The following is a 12351-nucleotide window of genomic DNA, read 5'->3' as shown; positions in this document are numbered from 1 at the left end:
GGTTATAACTGACCTTGAAGCAATCCGAAAGCCATCATGGGTGACAGGGTTTTTGATCACTCCCTCCCTTCCCACTCCTCATCCTTTCTGAAAACAGCCTGCTTTCTGTTCGAGCTCATGCATCATGTCCCTCCGCTCAGGTGCTTCCCGTTCTCCACTATTCCCACTCTCGTATTCAAGCATCCAAGCCCGATGCCTGTGAAGTGCTGTGCTGTGTCCCAGCACAACCCTCTCCAAATTCTTTCCTGCTAAGTCATCCAGCAAAATACAGAAGAGAGCCTGTTACAATACCACCCCACCCTGAGCGCTAGCTCGTCTTTCTTCTGCTGCGGAGCAGTCGGGCTGAAAGTCTTCTCCAGTAAAATTCCGACTCCATGATGGAAAGTTTCAGGCACAAACTTTCATGAAGTTAGCGTGAAATAAAAACAGATGAAACGAAAGGATCCTGATGTACTGTTTTGGAAACCCTGACCCGCAATGCACCTTCCTGCCAGAACACACTTGTCACAAAGAAGAGTTCTTTCCAAGCAAGACAACATTGCCCCAAACCGCTTTCTGCCATAGCTCAGACTGGTCTGAGAACATGAGCTGTCCTGCTCTTGTCAGATGCCTCTGGGCTTTTATTTATTGCATTACAGATAGACAAAAACACATGCAGAGCTGAGGGGTTTTGTATTTGCTTTTAAGCCCAGAACTTAAAGTGATTATAATCCATTAACGTCAGGAGAGTCAGCGTTAGAAGAGAACACTGCTTAGAGCCAGACACTGATTCTCGCACTGCGACTTAACTCCACCTTGGCTGTTCAGCCTATTCTAAGTTATTCTGACCGAAAACACGCTGCACGTGAAGTCTGGCCTCAGCAACAGTGGAAAGATTTAAAAAGCAGCATTTGAAGATAACACACACACAAAATCTGTGTTCTCAATATAATGGCTAGTATTTATCAGAAGGAAAAGTGATTAATTACTAGTACCTTTTTATCAGTTGCAGGAAACAAACCACCTACTTTACAAACAGCCTGAGAACAGCTGCATTCACAGGGCACGTTAAGCTAGCCAAGTTCCCCTTCTGCTATGCAGTTCTGGAATCACAGTCCTACCTTACATCTACCCCTCGAGGTGGTCACGCATTATCAGTTCCGGTCTCTCCCCTCTTCCATCTGTTCAGAACTGACCCTCTTTCTGCCAGGCCTACGCAGCCTCCCTCAGCAGCCAGCTCACACTCGAGACCAACTCAGACCTCGGAAGAACAACTTACAAACACACAATCACCCCAAGGCTGGCCACTCTTCTTCCAAACGCACCTCCTGAATGGTCTTACGCGGCTCTCCGAAGGCCACTACTTTAAAACCATTACCCGCAAGTGCTGTGAAAGCCATGAACACCCCAAGGGACACACACACACCTGAAAATCTGGGTTTAAGTCGACTCTTCTGCCCTCCCCAAACAGAACAGTAAGATTCTGATGCGCTACCTCATGACAGAAGTTTCTTGGAAGCTCGTTTTTACCTTGTTGGCAGATGGTTGAGTATCAGCACAGCAGCCTTTCCTGCATCACGTGCTGCCTGCCCAGAAAGGGCAAGTTCCCTCTGGCTTACTTAAATAATCCCACAGGACTCTGGGCAGGCTTGATGACTTAAATGAAATAAGTCTTCTACTAGCCACAATTATACTATCACTTCAGTAAAATTATTGTGGTTTAACTCCGGCTAGCAAAATACCATGAAGCTGCTCTCACAAATCCCCCTCCCCTCCTCCAGTGGAGGGGAAGAATCAGAGGGAAAAGAAATAAGGAAGCTTGTAAAATTGAGATAAGATCTACTTACTAATTAAATCTAAATTAATATATACCAATAACAATAATAATTAAAATAGAAAACACGTTACAATTGCTCACCACCCACTGACCAATGCACAACCAGATGCTGAGAAGTGAGAGTCAGAGCCAGAGAGCCCAAGAGTTGCAGCCCGAGAGCTGTCACAGCAGATTCCAAGCGAACCCCCTCAGCAATAGCACGACTGGGAAAACTAAACACACCCACCAACTCCCTCCCGAAGGAGCCAGCACAGGAGTCAGCAAAGCAGCTAACGCAGGAGTCAGGAGACTGTCAGCAAGTGTGTGGGAGTGAATGAGAGAGAGTAAGGGAGGAGTAATGGCTCCCGGACCCCCTCCTCGCCTCTGCCCCCAGCATGACGTATTATGGAATGAAATACTCCCCTGGTCAGTTGGGGTCAGGTGCCTGAACTGTGTGTCCCTACACTGCCTGTAGCCAGACAGCAGAGCTGTGAACACAGCTGCAGGGTCAGAAGGGGAGAAAGACCTTGAATTCAGTGCAGGCATTGCCCAGCGCCAGCTGAGACCTGGTCAGTGCTGCTCTCTGCATCCAGGAACAGCTTCCTAGCAGCCATGGTAAAGAGAGTTAACTCTTTCCTGACTGAACCCAGCACAAAAATAAAGACCAAATTAAACATGAGTGTAATAGCTGTCAGATATATCAAGCCAGCTCTATTTAAAGAGTGGCTCAAGTAATCAGTGCATCAACACCAGATGATTTCTTGGGGGACAGTAATTTTCCTGGCTTTTGTGTCATCTCTAGAGACAGCTGATACAATACAGATACTACAATACAGCTACTACATTAGAGCACTGCTGAAATAACCATCTCATTACACACAGTAATGAAACTATTTTATTATAAGCAAAAACCAGCTTTTATATCACCAAGAAACCAGGACCTACACACTTCAAGAGCTACCCATGTAGAAACTGCTGTACTTAGAAATCAACTTGTACTTCCAATTAGAGAAAAAAAAAAAAAGTGGAGTGTTACAAAAAGAAACAAATCCAACCCCAAAAGTAATCAGAAAAGAGCAGACCTCACATTAATTATGTGAGATCTGCCATATCCTGGTCCTTCCAGACAACAACAACAGTCACTAGCTCCAATTCACAGTATTCCAAAATGAAAGTGACTGCTAGTTCAAACTTCCTCAATGTTTTCTGCTTACCAATTCCAGGCACGCAGTTAGGCACACAGTGTGCTCTTCTGAGCCCTTTTAGCATTTCCTTCTTCCAAAAAGAAAACAAAAACAAAGTCTCCAAGTACATATATGGCATCTTTGTAGGGGGGGGAAGAGAGAGAAAAAGAAAAAAAAAAAGGGGGGGGGCTGTGATGCAGTGAGAAAGCTGTGTAGACAACTCGTAGGCAACAGCAGAAGCTTGTCTGAAGCCTGGAGAAAGGCAGGAAACAATCTTCAGTATTCCGCATCAAAAGGGTAGTCCTTGTGAGTTTTGCACCTGAAGGAAATCAAAGAGGGAATGTTATCTCATGCCTAAAAAAATAAATACTGCATGCAGCTGTAACCACAGCAAAGAGCCACCAAAGGACCAGCTGAGCTGAATAAAAGCAATTCCTTTCTGTCTTCCTTGGTGACACACTGCATTTGTGAACAGAAGGATTCTGAGTGCCTTTTGTTCAGCCTCTGAGCATTGTGACACAACCCAGATGCTTTGTGAACGACCAAGTCAAGGTTTTACTGTTTACTGCTAGGAAGACCCTTTTAGCTGCCTTCCAACAAAGACTTTGTATCTGGCTTTAGGATTCCAAATGGCAAATCCTCACAGTTTTTGAATAAGCACCCACTTTCCCAGCCACCCCTGAATAACACAGAGCCAGTTTTTATATTATCCTTAAGTGTCACGGCAGACAGACAAAGTTATTCAAGAATTTTAGTCTGCATCATACTCTTTTCTCCAACATGGAGAAAACTAAAGTTCGGAATGAGAACCCTCCTGTTGGAATTCCAAATATAAAGAAGTCTCTTTGAGACTGAATTCAAATTCACGTGAAGTTTGCTTTATGTTCATCACAATTCAGTTCATAAAGTTTAAAGATCTTATTCTGAAGGGTTATTTTGAGGATGACCCCCCTCTGGAAACTGAGTATATCCTGAATGTCAACCAAGTCTGTATCTGCAGCTTCACATACAAAACTACGACATACTGGTAACAGCTTGGAAAGACAAACCACTGCCACTTACGTGCTCATGGCACAGACTCTCCAGTTTCTGTTAAAGCTGAGAATCGTCGCCATCTCCTCTTTAGTCAGTTCGAAGTCAAACACCTAACAACAGAAACAGCTGGAAATCACCTCTCTGAACAGATCAAACAACATACACCAAATTAAAGAAGGAGTCCGCAGTGTAGTAGGGGTGCTGGTCAGAAGAGTGATTCACAAGGGAGGGAAAGGAAAACAGCAGCTTTCTGGATTCTTGAGACTCCACTAGCTGGAGTTGGGGAGTGAGGAATTCACAAAAGCCTCAAGTTGCAGTTACATGTGCCAGTTGTTTTAAGAAGCTTGGAGAGCACTTAGTGATGCAGAACATCTCCATCCTCCATCTGTGGAAGTTTCACCTTTCTGTCCGATTCCAAAGGGACATCTACAAGACTTTCATATTCCAACTTACGTAACTAAAGGTCTTCAAACTTCCTCACACTGGTTTCGGTCAAGGACACTGAATTTATAGTGAAGGAACATGGCTTATGGCCTGTTTTCCTCACAGTGCTTGCCCTATCTCAGCCTTGTGTGGTGGGCCCCAAGCAAGCTGTCAGCTGACTCATCCACATGACAGAACAGAACACATCACAACGTGACTGCTATGATCAGCATACTGTTTCAAAATGCTTGGTTCCTGCTCTCCAACTGTAACCTTCAAGTTTAGCCCTTGATACACCATAAATAAGCACACAGAAAAACCCTGCTCCTCTTGCCCGAGGAGGAGTTGGGAGGAAGGCTGACAAAGGGCCGGTGCTCACTGTGCAGGGGAAGGCAGACATGTGCCATCCTGGAAGGGCAGCACCCCGGTCACTCCTCATGCCTCACCTTGAAGTTCTCCACAATGCGCTGGGGAGTGACAGACTTGGGAATCACAATCACGTTTCTCTGGATGTGGAACCGAATGAGAACCTGCAAGAGGCATATCACGGAGTCAGAGAGGGTGGCTTTTGTTCTCCAGCAAGCCGAGCCCATTCCAACAGTTATTGGCTGTGAACTACACAGTTCAACAGAATTAACCTATTTCTGCAGAGCTGCATTTCAAATCACACCCAAATTCCAAGCAGCACTTTTTGAAGCGCAAGTACAGAAGTAGTAGAGCCCCACACAAACCACCTTTCCTATTCAGTTCAGTAATACCTCGCTCCTTTCTTTCCCACTCAGACTTTTAGTAGGCTCTACAAAGAGGGGTTCACTTCCCTGCACCAGGACTGGAGGTGGGAAGGTGGAAACACAACAGCATCTGAAGATGGGTCAAGAATGTGTTTCTTGTTGATGATCAGAGTCCTTACCAGCATGGACCGAAGGCCACACAGTAAGCAAAGCTGCACCACTACGTATCAGTGCAGAGAGCGCCACAGCTGCCAGGGACTGAAGAGCCAGCCTGCCCTTTACACTGTGTTACAGGAAGGTGTACCCACTGTCCAGCACCCACGTACCTGTGCTGGGGTTTTGTTGTGCTTGGCTGCAATCTCTTTGATCTTGGGGTCATCCAGAAGGGAAGGATCCTCTGGCTTTGCCCTACACAGAGAAGAGAAATCAGTGGCAAGAAACCTCCACAGATCCAACCTAACAGAAATTTGTACCTAGATGATTAGTTAATGGTGCACTTCTAGTCTTCAAGTTTCAAGCATAATAATTCACACCAAAGATTTACCATGGTCTGTCAGGAGAGCCGAGCGGGCTGTAGGCCGTCACAGCAATCCCTTTGGACTGACAATACTTGATCAGCTTCTCCTGGGTAAGGTATGGATGGCATTCGACCTGCCAACACAGGAACACAGGGATTGACAGTAGTTTAATTGCTTTAACATGTTCCAGGGATTAGTTTTTAAATCAAATCAAAGGCTGATTTCAGTTTTAACTTAGTCTCTGTACAGTATTATGCAGCCTTTTTCTGTATGCCTCTGCTCCCTTTCTACTATTTATAGTAGTTCTTGCAGCGAAGGGTCCAAGGACTGTAACACCACTCCTTAGAGCTCTGCTGATCCATGTAATCTCTGACATATGGCATCACCAGCTACATAATTACTTAAACAGGACAGTTCAGTAAAGCACATGCAATAAGCAAACTATAAAATCATAACAGTAAGATAGCAGACCAGCGAGTACAAAGTTCTCTTTGCATCCCTAATTAAACATGCCCTGATGTGGTGTGGGGTTTGTGTTACAGATACCATGTTAACTTCAATACCAGGATTGTCCGATTTGGTTTTCTGCTTTGTGTGAACACTCACACTGACACCTCCAGCCTGCCAACAGTGAGACTGGGTAACTGCTACAGATCTGAGACTGCCAGCTGACTGCCCACTGCAAACCTTCTGTAGAGGCATGTGTGCTTACAGTGAACACTCAATGCTTTCAGGATAGTTCCAAACCAAGGAGTATGACTTTTTCAGCAGAAGACATCAAGACCCACTCACACTGACACCTCCAGCCTGCAAACAGTGAGACTGGGTAACTGCTACAGATCTGAGACTGCCAGCTGACTGCCCACTGCAAACCTTCTGTAGAGGCATGTGTGCTTACAGTGAACACTCGATGCTTTCAGGATAGTTCCACACCAAGGAGTATGACTTTCAAGACCCTTTCTGACCACACTGTCATTCAAGCCCTCCGCAGCCTGCTGCTGCATTCCGAGGGAAGTCCCTGGAAACCTGTGCTACTGGCAGGTAGAGCAAGAGACTGAAATATGGGATCAGTTTACAGCCTTGAGTACTTCATTCATGGTTCAGCTGCTTGCTGTTATCAGAAGCCTGCGTGGCTGTTTACCTTCTGGAACATGTTGGAATATTAAACATGACATATTACTCAGTTTTTGGGACAGATTGTACATACTTGTTTTGCTTCAGCAGCTCCAGAACTAGAGCTACAAAAGACTATGAGTATCTGGTAGAGTTGCTTATTTTCAACTTTTCAATATGTAGAATTTAGGCAATACAAAAGAGGCAAAGTCATCCTTACCTGCCCGCTGGCACTTAAGGGGAAAGACTTCTGAGCTACATTATCTAGTCTTAAGTTTGGATGAGGGTGAAAAGTATCTCAAACTGTTGCAATCCACACTGTGCAATAATGATCAAGCACTTGAGAGTCAAATTTCTTCACTGAACTAAATACTAGTACCACTGTAATATAATTACTACCTCAAATTAATTCCTTACCATGAATGAAACAGATGTACATACTGACTGCATTCAAATTAAAGCTAGAAGTGACACCAAATACATGACATTACTGGACTACACGCGAAACACCTGCATAGAGAAAGTGTTTGCAGGAAGCACTATCACTATTAGGCCAACTGTTAAGTGTTAACAGACAAGCTATCAGACTCGCAAGCATTGCTTCAGAAACAGTAAGTTTTGAAGGACAGAGACCAGAGACCCATTGCTCTGAGCTTAACTTGATTGTAGTAATCACAGAGCTTGGAAACATGTAAGTGTGGGAGAGACAGAAGGTCAGTGACCTCTATGCAAGAGACAAGGGTAATCATCAACTACAGCGATAGTGGCGGTGAGGTGTGGCAGATGTTGAAAGATATCACAGGCCCTCTGTGAAGTATCCTGAAAGTTCACTGGGCCTGATAAGGAAAATACACAATTGAGAATTATAACTTGCCTATATGTTGAACAGGCTTCCAGACCAAAATCATACTAGGTTTTTAAAAAAGGTGTTAGAAGTCACTTTTCAGTACATATGCTCAAGCTACCAAAATAAATCAACCAATTCTTGTAATCCAACATCAAGAACTGACTGCAGTCCTTCAAACACCCAAAAAAACCAAGGACAAGTCTAGACAGACCCCCAGTCAGGGGTCTACCCTGGGACCTGTCCTAGTCAACCACCTGCGCCAAGCTATAACCTTGTCAAGTTTCCAGGTGATGCCAAACTGGGGAAGGACCGTCACCTCAGAGGGACCACTCAGGCAGGAAGAACATGTCAAGAAAAACCTGCACACAAAGCCCTACAGCTGGGAAGGAAAAGCCCCTGGCAATAACATAGGCTGGAGCCTGACTGCCTGCAGCGCCACTCTGCTAGAAACAACCCGTGGGCCACAGCAGGCCAAGCTAAACGTGAGCCAGTAAGGGCCCCCCGGCTTTAGGAATGCAGCCAGGACGTTGTTGGAAGGGATCATCACCCTCTGCTCAGCACCTGTCAGACCACCTTTATAATACTGTGTCTAGTTTTACCCCCATTCTCAGCTCCCTCAACCAAAGATTGCTAATTTCAGGGCAGTTTGTCCCAGGGCCACCAGGACAGCTGGGGAGCCTGCTGTATGGGGAGGTACTGGAACATGCTGAGGGAACTGGGCTTGTTCAGCCTGGAGAAGGAAAGGCTTCAGGGCTCCCAGCAGCAGCTTTTCAGTAGCTAAGAGAAGGTCATACATAGACAAGCCAAGCTTTTCAGTGGTCCATGGTGGGAGGCAGAGAGACCGCAGGCGTGAGTTGAAACAAAAGTTGAGACTGGCTGTAAGAAAACTCCCTCCCTCTCCCGCAGGCCCAAGGCAAGGGCTCAGGGAGTGCAGCACACTGCCTAGGGAGGCTGCGATGTCCCCATCCCTGCAGGTTTTCAAGATGGATAAAACCCTGGGCAACTTGGCCTGATCTTGCAGCTGATGCTGCTCTGAGCTCTAAATTACAGCAGATCATCTTCCAAGGTCTCCTGCCATCTGAATTTTCCAAAGATTTTATCCAAGTGCTGCCTATATACTTGAATACTTCTAGAAGGCCTACCTTGCAACTTTATTTCCCCTGTCCCCCCCAACCCTCACCTAGTCTGTAATCTGTTCATAAAGCATGTTCTTCTTCAGTTCCCTCAGTCATCAGCAATACCAACTGGTCTCTCCACAGAAGAATTGACTGAATGGAGAAGTGAATGACGTTTCTGCCTCAGAGACATACACTAAAGGTCCTCATATATATATGCACCGTCTTACCCTATAGCAAGGCACTTTAAAGCAAATCTCAGTCCCCCATGCCCCAAAATAAAAGCATTCCTTCATTGCTCCTCGCAAAACTTTCAAGTAGTAGTGCAGGAAGTCCATAAAAAAACAGCACTTGGTGCATCCAGTAAAGGATAGGATTGAGAGAACATGCTGTGTCTATTCCATTCTCTTCCTGTAAGATGATTTCATAATAAGATCTTAATAATACTTGAAAAACAAACAAAAAACCCAACCCTTAACATTCACCTGCAGTCACTTTGCAGCTTACCTGGTTATTGGCAGGGTTGGGGTTTTTTCGCGAGGCTTGTGCTTCAGCCCTGGCTTGTTCAAGATTCTTTCAATCTGCTCATGGTTGAAGTTGGAGATGCCAATGGCTTTTACCAGACCAGCATCCACCAGCTCTTCCATGGCCTAACAAAAGGGGACCACAGTCAGCATCTTGTATAATATAAACGACAGGGCCTGAACAACACATTCTTTCTGACATGGTTTGTTTCCTTCATGGGAAGCACATAAGCATTTTGATTTGCAGAGTTCACATCTGAAGTAAAAACAGAGCACTAGTATATTTGTGCCACATCTCCCACTTCAAGGCTCAAAGACATATTCTTCGCCATTATGAAAATTCACAGCAAGTTAGAAGTGGAGAACAATGATACACAACACCACACTATCATACCAGTGACTCCTTCCCAGTAGCTCTGCATCCATGAGACAATTTAGACTGCTGAAGGTCATGAAAACAAGGAAATCTGAGGACTGAAGGAGAGACTCTCCTGCTGTGGCTGAGCTTACCTCCCACGTGTGTAGAATATCTGTGTTGCTGGGTATTGACATGCCTTTGTCATCTGTGGGAAACAGCTCCTCTCCTGCCTGTCCGTGAGAAAGAAAATGCCTTAAACACCCTTTGGTGGGAAGTTAGGTTAACACCAGCTGAAGACCACGATACCACAAACTCCTAGTGCAGGACATACTAATACTTATTATCTATGCATGTGTCAGGTAATAATCCTAACGCTTGTTACCTACACTCCTCAGTGTAGGTAACACCTTCGCTCTTTTGCTTTCGCACGGAATTACAGCATTTTTGCCAGCAGCTATCCCCATAAGGACAGGTATTTCTGCTGGACACAATATCCTGTGGCTCACCAAAATAAACAGGGTGAAATGTAAAACTCCCCACTTGTAGAATTATAGCCAGTTTATAAGTTTATTTTCCGTATTACAAAAATACATAGTTCTAAAGTGGACATAATGGAGTGCTTTATTAAAATGTGTAATAGGGACCCACTTAGGACCTGGAACGTGTTCAGTGTGTATCAGACCAGATCTGCTGATTGGTCTTCCCCAGAGAGACTCATTGTCTAAGTTGCTGGCACAGGGAATGTTAAAACAGTCTGTGTCCCAGTTAGGACTACATGCCAGGTATCAACTTCATTCATGCCAGCTGTTTGCTACTCACACATTATTCCAGTGCAACATATCTTTTCTCTGCTAGCTTTCTCCATACTAAACTGGTTTGTAAAATACAGATGCTATGCAAAGCAGGTGATCTCAGAAGCAGCAAGCAGAAAGAAGATTTTCATCAAGCTCTAACATAAAGCCTGAACTTAGAAACATTCAAACGGAGACATCAGTTCCTTTGCATGCAGTCAGTAACAGTTAGGAATTAGAGCTTCACTTTTTGAAATCCAAGGTGTGCAGAACACTAAAGCTCCTACAGCAAATGTCAGCTCAGTCTGTACTGTATCAAGGACTCAGTGATTAAAGACAGAAATGGAAGACAAACATTTGCTTGTTCTGTGATTCTGTAGCATGCAGAGGAAAGCATTTCTGTCAGGCAGGAAAGCACAGCCCTCCTTCCCACAAAGGGGGAACCACATCATTGTCAGCTGAGCTTCAGATTTATAGAAGACAACACACGGGCAATAATCAAAAGGAGAGCAATGCAACTCCTGCTTGCAGCAGGGAAACCCACCCCGAGTTCAAGGTCTATCTCTTACAGGATCAAGAGGACAGAGGACACTGTGCAAGCAGGAACCTCAGAGGTAGGGATCAACTGCCTGGCTTACATGGCCTGAGTGAAGCCGAGCACCAGAAGAGGGCTGGTACACAGACATTATGATCTGTGTCAGTTGGAACAACTACAGGGCTGTAAAGCCATCTAGCTCTTCAAAACTGCCAGTCACAGGAGGGAAAGCCAAGTGCACTGCCACTACTGTACCTTAAAACCAAGAGGCCAATGGATGAGGTAGAGATCCAGGTAATCCAGTTTCAGGTCGGCAAGAGTCTTCTGGCAGGCTCCCTTCACCAGAGGCTTGTCATGAAACGTGCACCACAGCTAGAGAAAAAGCCAAGGCACACAGTGAGCTCCTGGGTTAAAGCGCTTGGAACCCTTCTGTTCTGGTCAGGAGGGTGCTGTCCCCTTTAGAAGGTGAGGTGGAACTAGGCCATCCTAATACTCAGCAGATGGGGCCTACTCTGTGAGCAAGGCAGGCCCACAGCACTGAGGGTAAGATGTCAAGTGGCAGCACACAACTGTCACGGCAGACAGGACACATAGTATGGTTCCATTAATTAAGACTTCATTTAAAGATCATCTACTAGAAGGTCAGATAGCACATAAAAGAGGACAGCATAACTTTCTACCAGGAAAAGTCCAAAGCACCACTCATGTCAGTGGTACATACCCTGCACAATTCTCCATATAGGATGAAGCAAAGCAGGAAGCTCGTCACAGGAGTGGCCTAAGTGATGTTCTGCACTGTTCCACGCTGCACCACAGAGCAGTAAAGTAACGTACTGGGGAGTCACTAGGAAAAGACAGGTGTCTCCTGGGATCCTATACCACCAGATGCCTACCTTACTGACAACGAAGAGATCCTCTCGTTTCACAACGCCTTCCTTGATTTTCTGCTGGATCCCATCCCCGACTTCCTTCTCGTTCTGGTACACGTAGGCACAGTCCAAGTGGCGGTACCCAGCATCGATGGCAGCCATCACTGCAGCTGTTACTTTCCCTGGTGGGGACTAACAAAAACACCCAAGAAACTCTAATCAATACAGATGAAAGACCTTTTTCCTAGCAAGATAAAATGAAGAAAACTACCCCACCTAAGGCAACCCCCCAATTAAAGTTAAGTAAACGACATCAATAAAAAGGCCCCAGGTTTTCCCGGCAGCACTCCTAGGTCTGTACGCATCTCGGGTATAGGCTCCTGAGCTCAAAGCCAGCCTCCAGCCGTCCCCGTGTCCCCCCCTCCAGGCAGGGCTGGAGGGAGCCTGTGCAGGGCCGAGGCCTCCTCACTCCCCCACCGCCCTCCCCAGCAGAGCCGCCCCGGCAGCTTCAGG

The 12351-nt window shown here is 45.7% G+C and overlaps 1 protein-coding gene across 1 annotated transcript; it reads right to left on the bottom strand.

Moving 5' to 3' along the window:
• Window positions 1–3255: 3255 nt before the first annotated feature.
• LOC104507533 (aldose reductase-like) lies at window positions 3256–12030 on the bottom strand (the record flags this gene model as incomplete). The annotated part of the gene is made up of 9 exons (XM_010148852.1): window positions 3256–3298; window positions 4042–4124; window positions 4884–4967; window positions 5495–5576; window positions 5713–5824; window positions 9294–9411; window positions 9796–9873; window positions 11225–11341; window positions 11863–12030. Coding segments are annotated over 9 exons (885 nt in total), but the record flags the coding sequence as incomplete, so codon positions are not given.
• Window positions 12031–12351: the final 321 nt, after the last annotated feature.

Source organism: Eurypyga helias, unplaced genomic scaffold, assembly GCF_000690775.1.
Source record: "Eurypyga helias isolate BGI_N326 unplaced genomic scaffold, ASM69077v1 scaffold7143, whole genome shotgun sequence".
Classification (NCBI taxonomy): Eukaryota; Metazoa; Chordata; class Aves; order Eurypygiformes; family Eurypygidae; genus Eurypyga; species Eurypyga helias.
The sequence above is the reverse complement of the archived record's forward strand: the minus strand, read 5'-3'. Positions and strand labels throughout refer to the sequence as shown.